This window comes from Rhinolophus sinicus, linkage group LG01 (genome assembly GCF_036562045.2).
Source record: "Rhinolophus sinicus isolate RSC01 linkage group LG01, ASM3656204v1, whole genome shotgun sequence".
In the NCBI taxonomy this organism is placed as follows: domain Eukaryota; kingdom Metazoa; phylum Chordata; class Mammalia; order Chiroptera; family Rhinolophidae; genus Rhinolophus; species Rhinolophus sinicus.
The window spans coordinates 208,975,035-209,000,004 of record NC_133751.1 but is presented as its reverse complement, the minus strand read 5'-3'; the positions used below and the strand labels follow the sequence as shown (position 1 = coordinate 209,000,004).

The following is a 24,970-nucleotide window of genomic DNA, read 5'->3' as shown; positions in this document are numbered from 1 at the left end:
CAGGGTGGGGTTGGGGGTCACGGGACCACTGTGGAGGCCCTGTACGTGGGGGTCCCAGTCCAGCCCACCATTTGAACCCTGGTTGGGGGATGCCCAGGGGCAGGGCAAGAAAGCCCCTCCTTCCCCGGCCCTGGCTGCCTACCGAATTCGCAGAGGAACCCGAAGAAGCCCGGGGGGCACTGGCAGAGGGTGGTGTTGTCTCCCAGGCATCTGCCACCGTTGTGACACTCACAGTCGTCCTTGGGGGTTCCTGCCACGGAGAGAGGGAGGAGCCTCTAATGGGGGTGCCGGAGGGCGGGGCCTCTCCTGCCTGTGCCCTGCCTCTGGCGACTTCCCACATAAGCTGCTGTGTGCCGCCCCCACCACACACACACACATTCTGTCCTGGGTGTTTGCATGCACACCCGTCTGCTTTCCGGCATGCACGCCCCACAGGAGGCCCCAGCCCCGGCCGCACGCACTCTCCCTGCAGTCCAGGCCCATGAAGCCTTCTGGGCACTCGCACACGTAGCCCTGATCTGCGTCCACACAGGTTCCCCCGTTCTGGCAAGGGGCCGACAGACAGGCGTCGGGCACTGGGTGGCTTCCTGCAAGAAAGACAGTGGTCACCAGAGGTCACAGCGCACCTCAGGGTTTCAAACTCTGTTCTCAGTGCCAAGTGGAGTTCAAGCCTGCGGCCTATTTCCTGGAAGCTGACTCCCTGCGGCCCCTCAGCTGCTGAGCCCCCAGTTTGGAGGAGAATGAGAAGGAAGGGTGAGAAGGGGTCCACTAAGGCTGAAGGCCTCCAGGCGTTTCTGATCAAGCATCTCTGTGGGTCAAATTTTGGGATTTTCCATATACCTTTCTGTTGATTTCTAGTTTAACTTTGCGGTGGTCAGAGAACACAATCCTTGCCAATTTACTGAGCCTTATTTTATGGCCTGCAGGGTGGTGCATCTCGGTGAGAGCTCCCTGAACACTTGGAAAGAGTGTGCGTGTAAATGTCAATCAGGCCAGGCTGGTTTACAGGGCTGGGCCGGTTTTCTGTCCACGTGGTCGAGGGACGGAGAGAATGGCGCTGAAACTCTGCCTGTAATGTGATCTATTTCTCCTTGGAGTTCTGTCAGCTTCTGCTTCATGTATTCTGCTTCATGTTAATAGTATATTTAGAGTTGTTCTGTCTTCTTGATGAATTGACCCCTTTGTCCTCATAGAAGGTCCCTCTTCATTCCTGGCAGGATTCCCTGTGCTACAGTCTAATCTGTCTGATATGAATGTAGCCAGGCCAGCTTCTCTGGATGAGTGTCGACCAGCCTATTCCTCTTCATTGCCTAGGTGGTCAGTTTCTTCATGTAGTTTCAGAATTTATCTGTTAAATTAATATATAGCACAATTGACTTGTTTTTGCTATACATGTCCATGAATTTTAACGTGTGTAGATTTGTGGGACCCCCCCCCCCCGCAGGATCAGAACATTCCATCACCCAAACACATCCCTGTTCTCTTTCTTTAGGGTCACAGACGTCCTCCTTCTACTTCATACATAACAGAAGGACCTGACAATATCATACTTCCATCTCTCCCTTCCTAGCCCTTACCCAGAGAAGGATAAACTGTCCCAAAGACAAGTCTTGCCTGCCACCAATTTTTAAAAATAACGTTCCATTGGAACCCAGCCCTGCCCATTAGTTCATGTATCGTCTGTGGCTGGCTGCTTTGCGTTTCACTGGCAGAGTTCAATAGCTGTAACCACATGGCTGTGAAGCCAAAAATATTAATATCTGGCCCTTAACATAAAAAGCTGGCACACTGCTTTAAGCCATTGGTATCATATATTTTATTTCTGTATCTGTTACCCCAAAATATATTGTTATTGTTTTGCTTTAAAAATTATCTTTAGAGAGAGTAAAGGACAAAGAGAAAAGGCTCATATGTACCCATATATTTACCATCTCTAGAACTCTCCATTCCTTGGTATAGATCCAGATTTTCATCTGGTACCTTTTTTCTTCTGTCTAAAGAATTTCCTTTAAAATTTCTTGTATTACAGATATGCTGGTGATGAATTCTCTCAGTTTTTGCTGTCTGAAAGTCTTTATTCCATCTTCATTTTTGAAAGTAGTTTCTTCTGGGTGTACACTAGTAGATAGTGTTTTTCTTTCTGTAGTTTAAAGATGCTGCCCCACCATCTTGGGCTTCCAGTGTCTCTCACAGGACGTCTGCTGTCACCTTGTTTTCTCTCTTTGGACTGTGTCTTTTTCCTCTGGCTACTTTTAAGATTTTCTCTTTGTCATTGGTTTTCAGCAAGTTGATTGTGATGTGGCTTCACGTGGTTTTCTTCATGCTTTTCTTGGATATGTGGCTTTTAGTTTTCATTAAATGCAGCAAATGTTTCTTCATATACTTTTTCTGTGCCCCCAGCCGCTCCTTCCTCCTGGGATTCCAAATGCACATGTTTGAGATGTCTTGACATCTGTTCCAATCACTGAAGAACTGGTCTTTCAGTCTCACTCTCTGTGCTACATGTTGAATTGTTTCTATTTCTCTCTTCAAGTTCACTGATATTTCTTTCTGCAGTGTCTAACCTACTATTAATACAATCCAGTGTATTTCTGAAATTCAGATAATGTGTTTTCATCTCTAGAAGTTTCTTTATCTCCTACTTCTCATTATGATCTTTTCCCTCAGCAGTCTTGGGCATAGTCATCTCAGGTGATCAAACATTCATATTTACTAATTTAATCCTCTCTGGCATCTGTTTTTATTGATCTACTTTTCTCCTGGATGTGGGTCCTATATTCTTTGTATGCCTGATAATTTTTTATTGTCTATTTCAGGGTCCTGGATTCTGTTATATTCCTTTAAAGAGTACTGGATTTTATTCTGGCATACAGCTAAAGTACTTGGGGTCAGTCTGATTGTTAGGGCAGGTCAGATTCACCTTTAGTTCAGCTTGTATTAAAGCTCACTGCGAAGGTGACATTCCACTAAGGACACCATGCAGAGCTGGCCCTGGGTACAAAAAGCTCCCTCCACTTGGCTGGTAGAGAGGCAAATTATTGCCAGTCCTGCTGAGAGCCACGGCTGGACTCACTGCTCCCATCCTAGTGGATTTCACCCCAGACTGTACTGAGCAAACACTCAAGGGGGTCCCTCTGCAGAGCTTCAGATTTTGATTTCATGCTCCCTGCCCTCTTTGCCCCCCCCCCCAGCAGCTCCATCCTCATTCATATTCCACCCACAAATTCCAGCCACAAAACTCGAGTCTCTGTCTGCTTGACTCAGAGACTCAGAAGGACTACTGGAGTCTGGGCCCCTCAATGCATAGCGGCCTGTACTGCCCCCAGGCAGAACCGGGGTGACTAGGGCTCGCCTCATTTCATTCCCTCTTCTTGAGGACGAGGGTCCTGTGCTGTCTATTGTTCAATGGCTAAAAACTGTTGTTTCACATATTTTGTCTGGTTTTCTAGTTCTTGATGGTGAGAGGGAAATTCCCAGAACAGTAATCCTTCTTGGCCAGAAGCAGGAGGCTAGATATTCTCTCTCTCTCTCTCTCTCTCTCTCTCTCTCTATATATATATATATATATATATATATATAGATAGATAGATAGATAGATAGATAGATAGATAGATAGATATAGATATATATAGATCTATATAGATATAGATATATATAGATATATAAATAGATATATATATAGATACATAGATAGATAGATATAGATATTTTTTTTTTTCCCTCCAAATTTTGGTTACCTTCTTACAGAACGTCATGTGGCTAATAAGCATATATGAGTATTAGGTGTAGAAGTGTCAATTCTGTTGTTTATTCCTGTTTGCTTTCATTTGCTTTATTCTGTGCAAAACGTGGTTTCTTTGCAAAATCTTTTGAAATCACTTAGCTATTTTCTGACATGAGTTTGTTAAACACACTGATGTTAGATAACAATCTGGGCAAGGATAATTGAAACAGATTTTAAGCAACCAAACAGGTCCGGGTGCTGCCCTCTCCTGAGGTCACAGACGGCCTGCATGTGGCCATATGACCCAATGACTAAAGGCAGGCACAACGTCCATCTTTTTCTTACTTATGGGTAAAATGTAATTTCCTTCTTAAGTTTTTACCCTCAAAGTAAATCTAATTTTTGTCTGAAATGTATCCCTGGTGAGAAGCTGCCGGTGCTGCGTGTACAGGGGCGGGGGCCGCTGGAGGTGGGCACGATGCCCCGGATTTATTCTATGGGTTGTAAAATCTAGTTGGCCTTTTCATTGATCTGAGTCATGACCAGCAGTTCAAAGAACATGACATAGAAAAGAATGTAGCAGATTTCATCACGCGCAGTAAAGTCCAGGGTTTTTTTTCGGTGCTGCCATGGTGCGTCCCCTTGTGTGGGGAGGGCTCTGGAGTAGGGAGAAAGGCTGTTAAAGGCCAGGACTTTCCCCAGCGGAGAGAGGGGCCTTGAGGATGTGCTTAGCCATCCCTGCGTTTTGCAAGACCAGGCGAGGCGAGGAGAGAGGACTTGCTCAGCCTCACACAGCACCTGAGGCAGAGCGGGACCAGAGCGACAGTCATTTGCTTCCAGTTCCTCCGCAGTCAGCGACTCAGGGGACAGGCTGGTGCAGGAGACGGGGGACTGAGCCGGACAGTGAGGGAAAGGGGGCGGTGAACCCTCAAGACCACTGACACCTGTGGGGGCACGTGCCCATTACCTGTCTCGCAGCGCGGTCCCTCGAAGGGCTCTGCGCACAGGCAGGTGAAGTTCCCCACGAGGTCCACACACGAGCCTCCGTTAAGACACGGGTCGGAGCCGCATTCGTCCAAGTCTGCGGGCAGCAGAAGTGGGAGCTCCGCACCAAGCCAGCCTTGATCAGCTTACTGGCGTCTGGCGGCGGCAACCTCTCCCCGCCCAGTTCCTCCCTTCCCCTTCACAGGCCCGGCCCCGCCCGCCAGCCCCGGCCCCGCCCCTTCTCTACAGGCCCAGCCCCGGCCCCGCCCGCCAGCCCCGGCCCCGCCCCTTCTCTACAGGCCCGGCCCCGCCCGCCAGCCCCGGCCCCGCCCGCCAGCCCCGGCCCCGCCCGCCAGCCCCGGCCCCGCCCCTTCTCTACAGGCCCGGCCCCGCCCGCCCCGCCCCGCCGTGCTCGGGCCACTCACCCGTCTCGCAAACGATGCCGGTGTAGCCGGCCTGGCACACGCACACCGCGGAGCCGCTGTCTGCCTGGCACTGGCCGCCGTTCGCACACTCTTTGGTGTCACATGGAGACAGTGCTACGAGTGCAGAGGGTGGAAGACCGTTGGACTCCTGGCTGTGATGACCCCTGGGGGCAGTGGAGGGGACTGACAGGGCAGTCCCGACCCACCAGCCGCTGAAAGCTGGTCTGAATCTGGTTTATTTCAGTAGACCTGGGTGGAAGGAGGCTGCATGCGCTGGGCCGGGGTCTCAGGGGTGAATCAAATCCAGCTCCCACCCTCCCAGGCCGTTCTCATGCTAAGCTGACCAACTGTGACAAGAGCAGTGGTCGCAGACCCAGACTCTGGGGCACTGGCTGCACCCTGTCAGGTTGGGGGGACACAGCCTGTGATGGAGCCTTGAGGGGTGAGCAGTGCCCAGGGGTGCGGGAGGGGCTTGAATGGTCCTGGGGCACAGGGGGGACCGAAGTGGGGGAGGCGACATCTTGCTGCAGGGAGTGCTGGTGCAAAGGCACTCAACCCCCAGTCATAGTGGGAAGAGTGGTGTCCCCATCTCTGTCCACCCTCTGACCCACCCCTTACCAGGGATGTGGCCTCCCTGACTCCCTGGTGGCCGCTGAAAAACAATACAGGGACCAGATGGTCTGAGCAAGCAGCCCCCTGGTGGAATTGTGGGGGGCCAGGAGAGGAGGGAGGAGAGGAGGAAGGGGAGGGCCTGCCCCCCAGGTGTGGCGGTGCTTTGGTGGCTGACTGCACACAGTGACCCCACCTCCACCAGAGAGCAGGCTGGGTGTCGATGGGGGAGGGGAGACTCAGGCAAGCAGCATGCACCAATGACCCGATGGGACGCTGCTGTCAGAGGCTCTGGGGGCTGAGATGGGTCCTCAGACCAGGAACCTCAGAGGGGGGTAGGGGCTGGATCCGTGGATGTCGGTGGAGTGGCTATGAGGAGGCCAAGGCTCAGGGGTCCAGGCTCCAGCCCCAGGTCCTCCTGGGGGCCTCACTGAGCCCAGACACGTGAATCCACACTGCAGCTGAAGGCCAGGTGGGTGAAAGGCCAGGGTGAGAGGCCTGAGAAAGGTACTGGGGGCAGGGCAGGTGTGGGCCGGATCTGAACCAGCTGCTTCCTAAGAGCCGCTAGGAAGTGGCTATGGCCATGGTTTGGAAGCAGCAAGGGGTCCAGAGCAACCCCAAACCACGCCTAGGCTGTGAGAACCCTGGGGGCTGGAGAGAAACAGCCTCCATTGCCAGGAGCAGCTGGGGCTCCGGGTTCCAAGGGCATAAGCAGGAGAGTGGGGGTTTGTGCCCCTCCCCATCCCACAGCTGACCTGTCCCATCTCATCAAGCCTGGCCTGGGGTGAGAGGGGTTTGATGGCTCCTACCACAGCTGGTGGGCTCTCAGCCAGGCCCTGTGGCCAGTCAGGCCCTGACTCTGGCTCAGTCTGAAACCTGGCCCTGGCCTGCAGCCAGTGGGCCTGCGGGGCCCAAGCAGGCTCCTTTTACCTGTCTCACACGTGGGTCCCCCGAAACCATCCGGGCACTGGCAGCTGAAGCTGTTGACGCCATGTGTGCAGGCCCCGCCGTTCTGACACGGGTGAGATGCACACTCGTTCACATCTGAAAATGGCGCAGGGGCCTCAGTGGAGGAAACAGGTTGGGAGGATCGGCCACTCCTGGGGGCGAGGGGACAGCAAGCCTGGCCCTCGTGGGCCTCACTCTGCTCCAGGGGCCGTGGGCTCAGACAGCAGCTGCAGTACTGCCCACCGTACTCACAGTCACAGACCCACTGCATTTGGCGCCTCAGTGGTACCCCACACCTGTCACCCACACCACGGGACACAGACCCTTGACCTTGGCTCAGACCACTGGCTGTTCTGGGAGTGTTCCTCCAGAGCCCAGTGCCTCCCAGCGGACAGTCCCAGCAGTAAACTCACACAGGTGGCACCTCCTCCCCGTGAAGCCTGAGAGGCAGGAGCAGGTGTAGGAGGGGTTGCCTGTGATGCAGTCGTCGATGCACTTGCCGCCATTGAGGCACGGGCGCAGGGCCAGGCACACGGAGGCTGCGGGCACAGCAAGGGGCGGAGCCATCACACCTTCCCTCCCTGACCCAAAGGATACATCTCTGAGGAATGACTGTGTCCTCTGCAGGCGGCCTAGCAGCCAGGGTTCACTTCCCAGTCTGCACAGGGTGCCCAGTGTGACTGACATCTGCCCTCTGCCTGTATTTCCCATTGAGGTTTCATTTCCTAAGCTGTGACTCTGGCTGCCCATGGAGGGAGGGCCGTCCCAGAATCCCTTTCACCTTTCACCAAGTAATCCATCAACTTCCATACTTGTCCCTGCTAGGATGACAGGGACCTGAGGACACACAGCAACATGGGGAGACGAGTCCTCGTGGATGAGGGGGTCCCTGAGTGGAAACCGGAGGCAGTGTGGGGGGGACTCTCAGACCTTGGGGGGTCGCAGTCTGGTCCCAGCACTGCCTCAGACATTTACAGAAACTCGGAGTGCCCTGCGCCCCTCAGGTTTCCTTAGGTGGAAAATGAGGGGACTGCTCAGAGCTACTGAAGCTGGTATTTCTCAAAGCTGGTATTTCCCAAGGGCCACTGACCCCCATGCCCAGGCCCCTAGGACAGGCAGACCATAGAGCTCAGCTCATGGAACTCTGGCTCTCTGGAGAAGCAAGGCTACTGAAATCTGTGACCAATAAGCACAAATTGGCAGGTGACTGGAGCATCCCAAGGTCTTGGATCTCGTGTTACTAGAACGGCCCCAGGGACAGGTGGCGTGGCATTGACATTCCGGAAAGGACTCTGTGGTCCAGAACATCATCAAAGCTGTGGGTGTCTTGGGACTGTTCCTGTTCCTTGCCTGTACCTTTCCAGTCCTTCAGTCACATTGTCACTCAGTCCACAGTGGTGTGGCTACATTGTGGTTTGGACTAGCCTTGCTCAGGAGCTAGACTTCTAGCTGTGGATGCAGTGCCTCTCGAGTGTAAACTGACCCTCTCTTCCTGGTAACCCTGGGACTGATATGCAAAGGCTCCATCTCCTGGGCTTTCAGTGTGGTGGTGGGGACACCAGGGCACTGGCCCTCCCCAGGGCACCACGCTCCTGAGGCCTCTGTGGAGGCCAGTTTGGAGGACCTGGCAGTGCCTACTCCTCTCAGAGGCCTGGGACAGTGGGCAAGAAGCACCTGTCCATGGAAGACAGGACCTCAAAGGGCTGGCTGGATCCTCCTCTGAGGACCCCACTCCTGGGGTCGCAACCTGCAGCCTCTTCAGGGAAGCATGGACCTGCCCACACGTGCGCCCATACCTGTGCCCACGCCTGCCTGACACCCACTCACACCAGAGCACCTGCACCCATATCTTATTCTTCAAACACAGCCCCAGCCCCTGGCCACTGGCAGGTGACAACCAAGCAGACCTCTCTGCCTCCCACCCACGTGAGCGCGCCTGACACACCTACCCCGGGAACCACCACTGCCTTGGCCCTCCCGGACTGTAGGAGGTCTTGCCTCTCAGGTGCCCACTTGCCACTCTGGGGAAGGGGGCGAAGTCATTGGCTTCTGGCTCCCTCACCCCCTAAGCTCGGGCTGGGGCCCATTCGGTGCCCCCGGGAGTGGGCGGGCTCGGCTCTCAGGTCTCTCTTCCGGGGCACCATCCGGAGTCCTCTGTGAGTTCTCCAGCCCTAAGCGTGGTGCGCGCGCACGCCTGCCCGCTCGTGCACGCCTGTCCTCGCGGGCCCCTGCCCCGCGGCGCGAGCGCGGTGTCTGTCCCTACGTGGTGCGTGCGCATCTCTGCCTGCCCCGGCCCCTGCCGCGGGGTGCGCGCCTGTCCACCAGGCCAGTTTGGATGGGCGCCACCGCGCTGGTTCGCTCTTGCAGACTCGATGTTCAGGGAAGCAGCCCTTCCCGGTAGCGTCGGTCCCCACCCACGGGGGAAGGTCCCGGGACCCACCTCACTGTGACCCAAGCTTGGCAGAGCGTCCGCTCTCGGCGGAGTAGCTGCGTCAACAACTTGACATCCCTCCCTCCGTTTCTAAGCAGTAAAGTTTCAGGAGGGTCTGTGAGACTCGCCCAGTGCCACACAGTTCTGCGGCCAGTCCGACTGTCCCCACAAGCCGTGTGCTCGCCCCTCGGGTGGACCCTCCCTCTTCTGCTGTGTCTGGGCCTGAAGGACCCCTGGGTGTCTCCCTCCTGCCCGCTACATAGATGCCCAGGTGATCAAACAAGCCGCAATCCCGGCAGAAAGGGGAAATGGGACGAACAGAGCACCTGCCTCCCAGGTGGCCCTGGGGAGCACAGGCGACTGCCGGGTGCCCCTCCCGGCCCAGGAGGGAAGCTGGGCTCGAAGGTGCGGAGAGGAGACCCTGGCTCCTCCCCCCGCTCCCTGTAGCCCGCCCCGCCCGCTCCGCCTGCCCCTCCCTAGGCCACACCCGCCCGCCCCCCACCGCCCTGAGCCGCCCGCTTGGTCCTCTTACTTGTATGGGCGCAGCCCCCCACGCGCACCTGGGCATCATCGATTCTGAACGCCCAGCGCCCGGGCACTCCCACGTTGGTGGTGGTTTCCACCTCTGCCATGTCCGCTGTGCGTGAGCCGGGGATGCTGAAGTAGCGCCGCCCATCCCCCGCATTGAAGCCAGCCTGGGTGGGTGTGGAGAGAGTGGGGGCAGGTGTGGGCTGGGTCCGCAGGTCTCCCTAGTGTTGCTGACACCCACCTCCCCCGGTTAGCCAGGGTCAAAGAGATCATATGGGAGACGGCCTTGTAAGCGGGGGAGCTCTAAGATCTAGGGGTATCCTCACCCCCACCCCCCACGTTGTCCCTGCCCTGGTCAGCAGCCTCCCAGCCAGGTACTGATGGCAATGACAGTTCCCAGAGCCAAGAACATTGTTGGGTCCTGGCAGCTGCCCCAGCAGCTCCCTGCTGTGCTTCTGGGTCTCCCCTAGGGCCCAGGGGCAAGTGTGACTCTGGGGGAAATAGATGGGTGGGGGGTTCTTGCTCAGCCAGAAGGACCTTCAGGCCCCTGGGTGCTGACCCTTGACCATGCCCTCCACACCTGGGACTTCCTGCTGGCCACAGTCCTTTGAGCCACAGCCCCACCAGACCCAGGGGCAGTCAGTGCAGAGACTTCAGGACCCTCTTGTCCCTGAGTGCCAGGCCCTGTGGGTCAGGACAAAGGTGCCTTGGGCACAAGGATTCTTTTGTCATTCTGGGCTGTGAGGGCTCGGATGGCCTCACACCGGCCTCTGCTCAGTACTGTGTGTGTGGGGGGAAGGGGGTCTGCCCTCCTCATCAGCTCAGGACAGTCCGGGAGGTGGGGAACAGGGGCCCCTACCTGGGCCGCGATGCCCCCCAGGCCAGTGGCATCGCCCCCGCTGCTGGCATGCGTGCCGGTGGTCCACATGATGGACTCGTAGTTGAAGATGGTGAAAGAAAACTTGCCGTCAGTGACGAGCACAGTCTGGAACGTGTTGACCTGCCGAGGAGGGGGACCTGAACAGGGCCCTGCAGCCCCTTGTCCCTGCTCCAAGGCCCTGTCCAGCCCCCCACCCCTGCACACACTGTCATCATCCACTGACCCCTCGTCTTCCTCCCTAACTAGATGGTTGGTCAGCCACAGGGTAGGACTTCGGTGGCCAAATCCTCCATCCTCCACTGTGTCCCCGTGCCTAAGGCCTTGGCTCAGTCCAGCCCCTCCCTAGTAATTGTTGTCTGGCAAGGGAATGAACACGGTGAGGGGGCTTTGGGACCCACGGACACCGGGAGCAGACACTGTCCCCTGTGGGGCCCGGGCGCACACAGGGATAGTGCTCACGTGGCCAAATCCACAAAACTCACTCGTGGGAAAAGCACAAGGACGTGAAAGTACAGGGGAAAGATAAAAAGAGGAATCAAGGCAAACTGTTTTTAACAGTTAGGTTTTATGGTTTTCATGGAATTCTATTCCGCCAAAAGGTTAGTGGGCAGTACATGTGAGGTGCTATTTCAGTTAGAGCAAAGGGTGGGATCTTAGGACAAATAGGAAATTCTGAAAAAACAATAAAATCAGAGCTTTACATCACTCATGAAAATACATCCGAATCAAGTAAAGTTGTCAATGAAACCGTCCAAGTCCTAGAAGAAAATGTAGTCAGATGTGTAGGGCCTCTGGGGGAAGGACGTTTAAACACATTTGTTAATGTGAAACCAAAAAGAAGATTCATATGTTGGCTACAAAATGTTCTGAATAAAACAGTGCCATCAACTCAAACTGAATGGCAAACAGCAAAGTGAAAAGTGTATTTATAACATGAGGCAGATAAAACTGATGACGTCCTTAATTCAGGAAGAACTACAGATCAGTAAGAATCAGACCTAAAAGATTACAGAAAAATTGGCAAAGGCTGTGCACAGACTCATCACAATAGAATACAACTAGCTGATAATACTGGGACAAATTCAGCATTGCTAGAAATCAAAGACGTGTACGTTTTAAAAAGGCTTCCCCTTAGCCTGTATAGTTAGCAAGGAGGGAAAATGCTAGTGCGCTTGACTGCAGTGCAGAGAAATGGGCACGTCTGATGTGGCTTATGCGAGTGTGTGTGGGCACATTTTTGAGGGGGATCTCGGCATTCGGCAGGCATTAATCTCCTTTCTAGAGACGTGTGCCAGGATGTGATCTCACAATGAATTCAGGCTGGCAGTGCCCTTCTCAGGGCATCTTGCGACTGGGGCTGGGGCCGACTCTGGGCCAGTGTGCGGACATTGCATGTGGCAGGAGAGCATACGGTGCACAGGAACCCCTCGTTTTATTGCATTTTGCTTTATTGTGCTTTGCAGATAAAGTGCTTTATAGAAACTGAAGATTTGTGGCAACCCTGCATCTAGCACGTCTATCGGTGCCATGTTTCCAACAACATGTGCTCACTCCATGTCTCTGTGTCACATTTTGGTAATTCTCAAAATACTTCAAACTTTTTCGTCATTATTTTATTTGCCATGGTGATCTGTGATCAGTGATCTTTGATGTTACTGCTGTAATTGTTTGGGGTGCTTAGGAACTGCACCCATGCAAGACGGCGAACTTAATAGATACTGTGTGTGTTCTGACTGTTCCACTGACCAACCTTTCCCAATCTCTCCCTCTCCTTGGGCCCCCCTGTTCCCCAAGACACAACAATGTTGAAATTAGGTCAATTAATAACCCTACAATGGCCCCTAGGTGTTCAAGTGAAAGGAAAAGTCTCAGGTCTCTCACTTTAAATCAAAAGCTAGAAACGATTAAGCTGAGTGAGGAAGGCACGTGGAAAGCCAAGATGGGCTGAAAACTAATCGTCTTGTGCCAGTTAGCCAGGTTGTCAGTGCAAAGGAAATGTTCTGGAGGGAACCTAAATGTGCTCCTGCAGTGAATACAGGGATGGTAAGAAAGCGAGACAGCCTGTTGCTGATACAGAGAAGGTTTTAGTGGTCTGGATAGAGGATCAAACCAGCCACAACACTCCCTTAAGCCAAAGCCTACTCCACAACAAGGCCCTAACTTCAATTCTGTAAAGGCTGAGAGGTGAGGAAGCTGCACAAGGAAAGTGTGAAACTGGCAGAGGTCGGTTCACGAGGTTTAAGGAAAGAAGCTGTCTCCACAACATAAAGTGCGAGGTGAAGCAGCAAGTTATCCACAAGATCTAGTGAGAGAATTCATGACGGTGGCTGCAGCAAACCACAGGTTTTCAGTGTAGACAAAATGGCCTCATCTTGGAAGAAGATGCATCTGGGACTGTCACCGCTGGAGACCAGAGTCAGTGCCTGGCTTCGAGCTTCACAGGACAGGCTGGCTCCCCTCTTATTAGGGGCTCATGCAGCTGGGGACTGGGCACTTGCCTTTGGGCAGGGAAACCTAACGCTGAGCTCTGGAGACCATGAGGAGGCAATGGCCGTGAAGGCGGGCAGCGGCAAAGTCCAGGGCAGGGCAGGACTGTGGCCTGCGAGGCCAGCGGCCGGCTCTGTGATCGGGTGAGGTCCATGCTTTTGAGGAGAGCGAGGAGCTTAACCGTCACTTTATGTTGATCAACCTGCTTCCGGAAGTGCCACTGGAAAGTGCCACTGGAAAGCGGGCTGGCTCTCCAAGTCTCCCAAGGCACAGCCTCACTTCCAGCCCAGACTCAGTCCTGACTCCTGTCTTACGAGCATGTGATGTTGATAGTCATTTTCTAAAGAACATCTGGGTTTGAAAACAGTAGAAGGTTAAGTTTCTCTCTGTCAACTCAGGAGGGGCTCTGGGCCCCTCCTGGCTCCCAGGCATAAAGGTATTAGGTAAAGTGACTCTGCAGAGGTGAAATAATACTTTTCTAAATGATGCAGAAGAACACGTAAGAATGAGGAAAATGCTTATAATGCTATTGAGTGAAAAAACACACTCACAAAATAGCTTGTTCTTGGCGTTTCTATTTATTTTGTAAAGTGTGGGTCAATGTACCCTAGGAAAAGTTTAATTTAAAAGGTAGCTACCAAGTTACCTTTTGGTAGTGGAATTATAGATTTTTAAAACTTTTTGTTACAAAGTGTTACAAAATGGTAATAATAAAAAAACAAAACTTACAAAATATGAGCGGGCTCTGTACGAACAGAAGTTCACTAGTGTGAAAATTTATTTGTGGTAATGTTTACAGAAACAGCGCATCTTTCCTGCTTCACTGTCATACTCTTTGTTAAAAATCCAACAGTGAGTGTCTCAGTCTGGAGATACCTGGCTAACTACCTTCTTTCTTTCTCTTTCTTTTTCTTTTTTGTCTCGGCTGCTGGAGAGCTCAGGGTCTGTGAGCACCTCGTCACTGGGCACATCCCTTCCCCGACTTTCCTACATTCATGGTTTCCCTGCGCCACCACTGCTGAGGACCCCAGTCTCCATGTACTCACACTCTCTGGGCAGGGCCACCTCAGCACATCCAGGACCGAACCCGTCACTTGCACCCCCTCGACACTGAGCACAGGCCTCACCTGCCCTCCGTACCTCCTGCCCACCCCAGTGCGCATGACAGGAAGCCAGACACTGTGCTGATTGGGTGTGTCTCTCCTCCTGCTGCCCAGTGTCCTGTCACATCCACCCCTAATGGCCGCTCTGAACAGTCCAGTTCCTCCTGCTCCAAAGCCCCCATGTGGCTAAGCCCCCGCCGCTGGCTGGCATGGCAGTCTCAGGGGGAGCCCTTGCCCAGTGGCTGGGTTATGCTGGGCACTTCTTGGTGCCTGGCACCTTTATCACGTGGTTGTTTGTGTCGCCCTTTGGGAGAGACGTGTCCTGTCTTCTCCGTCAGGGCTGTCTCCCCAGTGCTCCCCCAGACGCGCCCTTAAACAAGTGTTTATTAAATGAGTGAACAAACAGCTCTGAAAATGCCACTCTGTACCCAGTGGCTCTTCTCTGGGGAGCGACCCCATCTCATGCACAGATGTGACCCACGGGAGGGGTGAGCTGCTGTCCTCATTGAGGGGAACCACCCACCAGAACTTGGGCAAAGTGCTCAATCACTTTCAAGCTCATGTGTTTTGATGTTTGGTACCATCGAGGACTAACGAACGGAGAAGATGGGGTAACTTCCTGTTTAACTCTGGCATCCTGACGCATTCCCAGTGGAAATCCTGACCTCACTCACTTCTCTACTGGGGCACTTGGGGTTTTCCTGGAGGATCGGGGAGAGTCGAGACCTCATCCTCCTCCAGCCGAGCTCTGTGACCCTGGACGAGTGACTCCCAGGGCTGAGCCCCATTTTTTGCTTTTGGGCATGGACCACTAACTGCGCTGGACCCACCTCAGCAAGGCGCGGGCCCTGGAGGGAGACTCTGGGCCCCAGCTGCACGTCCTCCCTTCCCCAGGACAAAAACTCACGGGGGAGGAGGAGCTGCCTCCAAAGAAGGTCACACGGTACCAGGTGGCGATGAAAACCCAGGTGGCAGTGAAGTCTGGGAGCTCGGGGAAGTAACGTCTGATGTCCTCTGTGGCTCTGTGCAGCGTGGCCGGGTCGGTGGTCTCCCGGTAGTACACGTCCCCTGCGCGCCGGTTGTCCACGTCTGCCCAGAAGGCCGCCACCACACAGCGGTCCTTGGCGATGGGGAAGGCCACCGGGGTGAACTGGGAAACCTCCTTCAGGAAGGAGATGATCCCGTTGTTGTTCACCTGCCAGGACAGGAAGGCAGAGAGGGGACCGATGGGGGCTGTGGGTGGGTAGGCAGCTCCGGGCCCCTCCAAGGCCGCCGAGGCTGAGCCGGCCTGGGCAGGGTAGATACAGACATGGGACCCCTCGGTCTGCTCCATCTCCTCCCAGACAGGCTGTGGCCCCTGTGCAGCGCCCATCCCTGGGCTGTGCTGTGGGGTCCGGTAGACCCCAGTGTGGTCCCTGCTATTGGGGGCCTGCTCAGCAAACCCAGCTCCTCAGGCACACCCCAGCCAGGGGCCTCAGGAGGGCGGGGCAGGGCCCCCACCCTGGTTTGGAAGGGTGAGCAGGAGGCATGAGGTGGTGTGCGGGGAGGAGCGCCCACAGGGCAGAGGCAGGGGTGGGCCGGCCAGTGGCCAGGGGAACCTGGACAGGCCTCTGAACTCAGGACCCAGGCAGTGGAAACCAGAAGGCTCCTGCAGAGGGGGAGCGACACCTCTGCAGCTGGACACAGCTGGTTCCTACCTGGCCTCCCACTCACTGTGCAACCAGGAGGCACGGCCCTTGCGTCTGTGCTCCTCTGATGCAGGTGAACACTGGTTCTGGCCTTGCAGGGTGGGGCGGGAGAGGGTGAATGATTTAATGATCACAGGGCCGGGCTCTAGGCTGTCACCGTGCTCCTGGGAAGACCGTGGTCAGAACTGTGCTTTCAGAAAAGACCCTTGGCACTTTCCCTTCAGGGGTGGGCAGGCTGTGTAACCCAGACTCAAAAAAGGCCAATAAATACGCCTGTCTTCTTAAAGATGCCAAACAGCAAACAAGCAAGAGGGGGTCCGGATTCCAAGTTGAGGAGAAGACACTGGAGGTGAGCCTGGCACTCAGGGCCGCTGATCGAAGCAAGTGCGTCTGCGACAGAAGAAACAGTCACAGAGCACAGCAGTAGTTTTAGTGGCCTCATGGAGGGAGAGGAAGAGGTCAGCCCTCAGACCAGCTCCAGGTGGAGAGCCCAGCACCCCCGCTAAGCTGGGACCCCTCAGGCCACCCCTCACGGTCAGGGTGCACCCCAAGTGAAGAGTCCTGCGCAGACTCACTCCGGCTTCCTTCACCAGAGCCGTCCAGGGCACCGCAGGCCTGGACCTTGGACTAAGGTGGATACTGACAAGTAGCATGTCCAGGTTCCAGACAAAGCAGAGAGAAACCCTCTTCGGAGGAAGATAGCATCATCTCAGGCCTCAGGTTAGTCCCATGAATAATGTTTCACGTGCAAAACCTGGGACACACCCAGATGACTGTGCACACGAGGAATCGACACCAGTTACAGCAGAAAGACGAGCAACTCCAGACATAGGAATTATCAGGCACAGACAGTAAAATAACTACATTTACTATGTTCAAAGAAATCAAAGGCAAGCTTTAAAATTTCATCAAGAGAATAGCCAAAACAATCTGAAAAAGAACAAAGTTGGGGGTCTCACACTTCCGGATTTCAAAACTTACCACAAAGCAACAGTCATCTCACCACAGTGGCATTGACATAAAGACAGACAGATAGACCCATGGGATACAATAGAGAGCTTAGAAATAAACCCTCACGCATGTGGTCAAACGATTTTCAACAGGGGCGCCAAGACCATTCAATAAAAAAAAAGACAGTCTTTCCAATAAAACTGGATATTCACAGGCAAATTAATGAAGCTGGACCCTTATCTAACATCATATAAAAAATTAACTCAAAATGGATCAAAGACCTAAATATAAGAGCTAAAAATATAACCCAGAATAAAAATAGGGCAAAAGCTTCATGACATTGGCTTTGGCAATGATTTCTTCGATGTGACACCAAAGGCACAGGTAACAAAAGAAAAAAGTAGACAAACTGGAGTTCATCAAAATTAAAAACCGTTTGTACATCAAAAAACACTATCAACAGAGTAAAAAGGCAATGCACAGATGGGAGAAAATGCTTGCAATGACATATCTAGTAAGGGATTAAGATCCAGGATATATAGAGAACTGCTGCAACTCAACAGCAATAAAACCCCAAACAACCTGATTCAAAAATGGGCAAAGGACTTGAAACAGACATTTCTCCAAAGAAGATACAGGAATGGTCAACAAGCCCATGTAAAGATGCTCAGTGTCACTGATCATCAGGGAAATGCAAATCAAACCACAATGAGATGCCACCTCACCCGTCAAGATGGTTACTATAACCACCCCTACCCCCCAAAAAAGAGCAAGTGTTGGTGAGGATGTGGGGACACGGGAACCCTGTGCACTGCTGCTGGGAATGTAACTGGCACAGCCGCTGTGGGAGCAGTGAGTTGGCAGCGTTCTCCTTGCAGGGGTTAGAGGGCCCTACAGAGCCCAGGTCCCCCAGCCCTTCCACAGAGACAGCAGGAGTACGGAGTCTGGGAGGGGCAGGACGGACCCAGCTGGAGCTGACACAGGTCCCAGGCCTGCAGCGCCCCCTGCCTGCGGCAGGGCCCAATTATACCCCGTTTAAAATTGGGGTGCTGCTGGCCCAAGGTGACAGCTCCTAGAAGCTGAATGTGACCCATGAGGCCTCGTGACTCTCTGGCCCAATTTGGGGTGGGTCGACTGGGACATGACCACTAACAGGAAGGGCCTGACAGGGTGGGCGGCCACATGGAAATGCTACAGGTGCCGAGCGACTGGTTTACGTGACATGATGACAGCTACCCTTGGGGGGGTCTCATGTCCCTCTAGCATCCAGCGAAGCCATTGGCTTCGTGGGCCCGAGTCCCAGAGGGTCCCTTAAGCGCCTGCCTGGTTTGCAGATGGTCCAGCTGAGCCGGAACCCGATGGTGTCCACTGGGCGGCAGCAGGCGTCCAGCCACAGCCCCAAAGCAAGAAGCTCAGGAACAGGCCAGTCAGCACTTTGGGCAGCACTGGAAGCATCACCCTGGTCGCGGGAGGCTCTCAGGACCAGATGCGCCCAATATTTATGCCCTTTGGTGAAGTCGGCGCCACAGGCTGTCCTCTGAGGGCCAGACAGTGGAACTTGTTGACCCATGGGCCACATACGGTCTCTGTCACATACCCTTCTCTGTCCTTTTTGTTTTTATAGTCCTTTAAACAGGCAAACAACATTCCTCGCTCACAGGCTGTACTCAGACGGGCCCTGGGCCGTGTTCTGTGGGCTGGCCTCTGCAGGCCCCTCATCTGGTTGTGCCCGCTGGCTCACATGCTGTCTGGAGCTCAGGGCTTGGGGGTGAGTCAGAGCCCTAATGGCTGCAAGGCTGAAACCCTGTACCGAAAACCCCACCAGCCCCATCTGCCGGCGGGTCTGCACTTGGAAAAGGACGCCCACTTTGGGGCCAGCTAATGTGGGAACAAACTGGCCTCCGAGACACCCATGTCTGGGTCACTCGCCTGGGCATCCACAGGCGGTGTGTCCTCTGATGGCACCGATGGGGACCAAGCTGCTGATGGAGGTGCCTCCAGGTCACCACTGCCTCCTGGATCCGCCTCAGGCCAGGAAGGGCAGCGCAGCCACCAATGGACGCAGAGAAGACGGAGTGTGTGCTGCTGAGGCCAAGTCACCACTGGATTCTGGGCCTGTCTCCCGCAGGCGCTAGCCTGCTTCTCCCCTCACTGGGAGGACCTCTGACCCCTCCCCGGCCCGCCATGGGGGCCTTCGCTGCTCCAGCCTGATCAGCCCGCCGGCCACACCACTTCCCCCCATGACATCCTGGATCATTTGTGTCAGTGACGTCTCTGTAGTCTCCAAGGCCACTCCACACTGGCTGATGGCCACATGTCCAGTGAACATTCCACACCCCCACTGTCCGCAGGCATCTAGTTCCGCTGGGTCCTGGGTCCCCAAGTCAACCCCAAAGACTGTCCTGGTCACGTGTCTGGCTGGGCAGTTTCCTTCGGAATGTGCTGTCTCCACAAAGGGTTCGTCTCCGCTGGCTGCCCCCTGGGTAATGACCAGGACAAAAGGGAGGGGCGGGCCTATTCTGAAAATCCCCCACACGGTGTGGCCGCTCTGTCCCACCCCTCAGAGCAGCCCAGGCCAGCCTGGCTGGAGAGTCCTGTGCTGTAGCCCAGCCTGACAGGGCCTCGGGATTCCAACTTGACACTGGCTGGGCCACCTGGATTTTCCTGTTGGATTGACATGGTCCTCGGTCATGGAGACACGGGTCACTTGGTGAAGGACACTGCCTGTTGTCACCTATGGTGGTCCACGGTGGGGGTATCGTGGGTCTCTAAATCTTACACAAATGCCCTGTTGCTATTGCACCTGAATTCTCCAGGTGAATGGTCCAGATGTGAGTAGGGATTTTGGGGAGAAGATAAGTAATACTTACTGGGGCGGGCGCGCTGGTCATGGCCGTGGAGGGGGTGCTGAGTGGGGTGTGCAGGGCTGGAGAACAATGACGGCCCCTGCTCACAGACCCAGCACCTAGCAGAGCCCCTGTGGCTCCCGAGTCAGGCAGCACCTGCCCTGGGTCTGCCACCCCTGTTGTGCACTACGGAAATGGAAAAACCACGGAGACACTGCCAGTCACAGATGTTCTCCTGAGCCTGACACCAAACGTGGGCCCCACGCTCCCCATGGGCACGTGCACAGACAGCACAACCTGCTTCAGTCTTAGGGACCCGAATTCGTACTTGGTTTTGGGTTATGTCATGTGTGGTGACAGAGGCGCAAATGCTTGGTGACACGGCGCGCAGATCGTAACCAAACCAGTGATCCATGTGAAGGCCAATGACAGACCCCAAACTGGGGTGGGCTGTGTGTCCTCGGTCAGGTGTTTGCATGTGAGGGCGAGAGCCATGGGACGTCTCTCTGTTGGGGTGAGGATTAGGGACTCAGCCATCCTGGTCTGCCTTCGACTGAGGGGGTCCCTGGGACTTTCAGTGCTGCACCTGGGAAGGTTGTGGATAAAGCAGGAGTCACCTTTCTGGCCTATTTATTGCCTTTGTAATTACTGGTGATGAGATCAAAGATTAACAGGACAGTCTGAACTCCTTGCATGGGTTAAAATGGATAACAGCCTGGCCTTGGAAGTGAGACCCACAGGCGTCTGTGGGCTGCAGGCAGAGCTGGCTGCCTGGGCACCGGGGACATGGCTGAGGGCCACCGCCTTGCCCATGCAGGCCCGTGGGCAGCAGCCTCAGCTAAATGTGCTGCAAGACAAACGACACAGCTTTGGTGCTGGCCCCTGTGGGTCTGATCAAGGAGAGTGCTGACGGCATGGCAAACTCGTGTGAAAAGTTGAGTTTGGCTGAGGACATGTGGGGCCAAGGAAGCAGATTGTGGGGAGAGGCAGTCGGCCTTGGGCCTCTGCGTTTTTGTTGGGTGTCCCAAGAATGCCAGCCTCCATCTGCTTTCCCCGGACGTATCTTAGTGTCGTTTGTAGAGATCAGCCTGAGGGATGACGTGATGTGTTGTCCCCCTTGGGGATGGAGAGGGCAGGCTTGCTATGAAAGAGAGGGATTCCCTGGAGAAGGGTTTCCTGGAGGACGCAAGCCCACAGTGTAGGGAGCTCCGCCCGGGCCCCTCTGTGTTGCCCCATAGGACTTGGAGAGCCAGGGGCACCAGCACAGCCAGCATGTTTGCGCCACTTGCGGTGCCTGCTGTGTGAGAGACAGCCCCCTGTGTTTCTGACCCAGGCATCTCGGGTCTTCTGCCAGCACCTGTGAATCCGTGACAGGCTAACAGCTCTGGCTTGTAAGGAGGGTACCGTCAAATTGCAGACCTTGACAATTTTACATTAAGAACTATGAAATTGAATATAAAATGGAAAGTTTTCTAGAAAAACACAGCTTACCAAATGTGAGTAGAAATAGAAATGCTGATTTTTATAATCATTAAAGAAATTGAATCAATATTCAAAATTTTCCCACTAAGAGAGCTCTAGGTCTGGATGGCATCACCAGTGAGTTTTACCAAACATTCAAGAAATAACTCCAGAAATGCATCAACTCTTCTAAATGGAAGAATTCATGGTATGAGGTGAGTACAACCTCAATACTAAAATTAGACAAGGCAAGTACACGGGCGGACAATAACAGGCCAATCTCACTTATTTAAAAAGTTGCCAAAGTCCTAAATAAGTTATTAGCAAACAGAATCTAGGAATATGTAAATAGGATAAATAATTCATCGTTAACAAGTTGGATTTTTCTTAGGAATACAAGCTAGGCTTGACAGTAGAAGATCATTTAATTTAAATGACTGGTTTAACAGAGTAAAGGAGAAACTTATATAATCATCTTAAAAGGTATAGAGATGGCATTTAATAAAACTCAACATCCATTTTGATAAAAATTCTCAGAATACTAGGAATATAATCCGATAAAGGGTATCTTCAAAATAAATAAGAGCAAACTTCGCGTTTAATGATAACATACAGAGCACTTTCTTTCCGAGATTAGGAACAAGGCAAGAATGCTGATGACACCATTTCTACCTGACAGTTTACCGGAGACCTGACCAACACCGCACGGCAAGGAATGAATCAAAATTTAAAATGATTGGCAATAGAGAAACACAATTGTCATTGGCTGCAAACAATAGGAATGTGAGTGTAGAAAATCCAAAAGGTCCCCAAATAATTTAGTAAAACTGATAAGAAGTTTGGTTTGGTTTTTAAATATAAAAATTAGAAAATGAAAAAAATTGATTGTGACTCTACATACCAACAATAAATAGAAAAGTAATTAAAGAAACGACACCATTTGCAAATGGCATAAAAAGCACCAAGTACTTAAGAATAAATCTAACAAGAGATGCCAAGACTTCTCTGCAGTCAGTTCTAAGACTTCCCTGAAAACACTGAAGACATACATGCTGGATAAATGTGGGGATGCGCTCTCTCCCGCCCCCACGCCTCTCCTCCCCCACCTGTGTACTCAAGACATCGCAACAGAAACCCCAACAGAGGTGCGTGGGAAGCCGATTCTAAATTTTATATGAAATGCAAAGCCAGGAATAGCCAGGACCCTTTTGAGAAGGACGAGATGGGAGGACTTGCTGTGACAGCCCCGCGATCTCTTATGATGCCACCATCAGCAGGATGATGGCACTCAGGCAGACGAGTAGGGGACGAAGCCGGGAGGTGACCCAGACGCAGCTGCGGGGCCCTGGGAGAGGGCTGCCTTTCAACAAGGTGGCTGCGGAGGTTCTGTTTTTCTTAAAACGGGGAGCCCATATACACATGACCTCGTGCCACACACAAAGCCTAACTCCAGTTGTGTTAGGCACCTCCGTGTGAGTGAGAGGACGACACGCAATGACCGTGTTGGACAGTGACGTGGGGGGCTAGAGTCATGACTTTGGAGGGGGGTGCTGTGCGGCAGGCACCCCAGGCTGCAGTGTCTAAGGTCAGCCGGGTGCCACCCCAGCCAGCCGTCCCCCGGCCGGGGTGCCCGCCACCCAAGCGTGTGCTGATGGCACCGGGACACGTGCGCACCAGAATTCTCATGAATGGCGTTGTTAAGAATAGTTTAAAACTAGGAACAGCCCTGAATGTCCACCAGTGAGACGGGAACAGCATGTCGGCTATTCATGAACCATACAGCAGTGAAGGAACACGCCAGGGAAGCAACCTAAACACAGCTGGGAGCGGAGGTGACACAGGCTTTCATGTGGAGGAAGTGAGGGGTATAAGGCAGGAAGGCAGGGAGTGCGGGTGCTGTCAGGAAGGGGCACGGCGGGGGCTTCTCGAGGGTTTGCCGACTTGGCTCTTTTGCTGCGCATTACGCAGCCTTGTCTGCATGTGTTCAGGAAAACAGAGTAAGGGTGAGAAGTCACAGATGGGAAAGGCGCCTGTGGATGGGAGGGCGGGCAGCATCGGGCAGGCGGGAGGCTGCAGTGGGGGCCCTGGGGCTGCCCGGGCTGCAGGCCACCTGTGGGGGGGGAACCTGCCTGCACTGCCCCTCCCTGCCCCCCTCCCCCGGCCCTGCTCTGGCTGCAGCCGGACCCAGGTTTCCTTCCTGCCTTTGAAGTGCAAGGCCAACTCTCAGGTGTGTTGGTGTGTGTGCTGTGTGCAGAGGCTCCTGCCGCCTGCTGCCTGCCTTTGGCCTCGTCCACCTCTCCTCTTTGGCCCCCCACGGGATGTGGGCCCAGAGCCCGGGGTCCAGGAAGGAAGCAGAACAAGCCAGCCCTGTTCCCTTGCCAGGGCCGGGCAGGGCCGGGACCACAGCGGAGAAGCGGCGGGGCCAGGCGGTGAGCAAGCGGGCTGCTGGCAGGCATCTCACCTGGACAGGGGCCTCCTCGGATGTCCTTCCCCAGCCCAGAATTCTGAAGGTCCAGTGTGGGTGGGGAGTGGGGAAGGCCCGGACCGACCAGAGGGCTGGCTGCATTGGACCCAGGCCAGCGAGCTGTGCTGGGGTCCCTCCTCCAGGGCCCAGCAAATCCTACTTCCCGCAAAATCGCAGTTTTGTTCTTAGTTGTCTACTGGCGTAGCAGGTTGTAAACCCAGGAGAAAGGCTTGGGCCTAGCCCTGCCGGAGGCCCGGTCACCACACACCCCCCAGATGAGTACAGCAGGTTTAATTCCATCCTTCCCTGCACAGGTGGGTCCCACCCCTGCTCCTCTCAGAATGTGACTGTGGGCCTGGTGTTGGGGTACAGGGTCTGGAATGTGCTGCCCATGCCAGCTGGCATGAGGGCCTGCGGCCAGCTGGGTGGACCCACCCAGACCAGCAAGACCCTCGCAGACCCAGGAGTGGAAGGCGCTGTGCTGGTGGGGACCCACAGCGCTTTTTGCTCTATAGCCCTGCAGCCCCCCAGCCCCTCCCTGTGGATCCCCAGGCCCAGGTCTCAGGATTAACTCTGGCCTGGGGTCACTTCTCTGGTGTGCACACACCTGCCGCTGAGAAAAACAAGGCTGCCACCTGGTGTCACAGCCTGTGGAACGAGTGCAGGGGACGGGGCGGCAGTGCAGCCTCCATGCCCACCTGCTCTCTCAGGCAGGGCGCAGGGGCCTCCTGTCAGTCCATGGAAGGGGTGTCGCTGTCAGCTGCCTGGACCGTGCCCTTGAGGAGGCCCCGAGGCCACATGCTACAGGAAGCTGCAGTGACTTTGTGAACCAAGGTGACCCTGGACCATGAAGGAGGCCCATTTTGACCTGGGGGCGGGGGCACGTCTGGCCAGCAGGTACCCAGGCTTTTCCTGCGAGATATGGCTGGCCTTCGCTGGTTCCGGAGAAAGCGCAGAGACTGCGCTGGTGGCATTTCCAACTTGGATAAAACCAGGAAAGAGCGGAAATGTCCTGGAGAGTCTCTGGGAGGTGACTTCCAGCCAAAGTGTGTGACGTGTGACTGACTGGTCCCTGAATGGGGGAGTTAGAGGGCTTGCTGGTGCCACCTTGCTGGGCGGAGGGGCCGTTCTGAGCAGGCGGCCTGGAAGGGAGCCAGGGACCTGGCGTACATGACCACAGCACCCCAGCTCTGCAAACATCAGAGCCAAAAGGGCGGGTCTTGGTTCCTGCTTTGACTTCTCTGCCAAAAATAAAACAATAAAGCCCCTGAGGCCTTTTATAAGCTTGTTTTGAAAAATGTAGGCATGTCTTTTATTTCCTGGCAGCTTTCTGGGTAATTAGGGTTCCTCCCACAAGCGCAGTTGGGGGCTGGAGTCCTGCTCACAGGGCAGCGAGTGGGCAGGGCCCCTGGGGCCCACAGGCAAGGTTGGTCTGAGCACC

At 54.4% G+C, this 24,970-nt stretch overlaps 1 protein-coding gene across 16 annotated transcripts in view; it reads right to left on the bottom strand.

The window, feature by feature from the left end:
• Positions 1-24,970, bottom strand: part of SNED1 (sushi, nidogen and EGF like domains 1) — a 75,373-nt gene that overhangs the window by 43,384 nt on the left and 7,019 nt on the right. For all 16 annotated transcript variants that reach the window (XR_012490662.1, XM_074316329.1, XM_074316336.1 and 13 more), the window contains exons 2-10: positions 15,027-15,314; positions 10,509-10,649; positions 9,654-9,816; positions 7,104-7,229; positions 6,673-6,786; positions 5,134-5,247; positions 4,692-4,805; positions 462-587; positions 143-250 (exon numbers count right to left, since the gene is read on the bottom strand). Coding sequence is in view for 15 of the 16 variants with exons in the window: in XM_074316329.1 (XP_074172430.1) it covers positions 143-250; positions 462-587; positions 4,692-4,805; positions 5,134-5,247; positions 6,673-6,786; positions 7,104-7,229; positions 9,654-9,816; positions 10,509-10,649; positions 15,027-15,314 (1,294 nt within the window). In the remaining variant the exon portion in view is untranslated. The remainder of the gene's footprint in view (positions 1-142; positions 251-461; positions 588-4,691; positions 4,806-5,133; positions 5,248-6,672; positions 6,787-7,103; positions 7,230-9,653; positions 9,817-10,508; positions 10,650-15,026; positions 15,315-24,970) is intronic.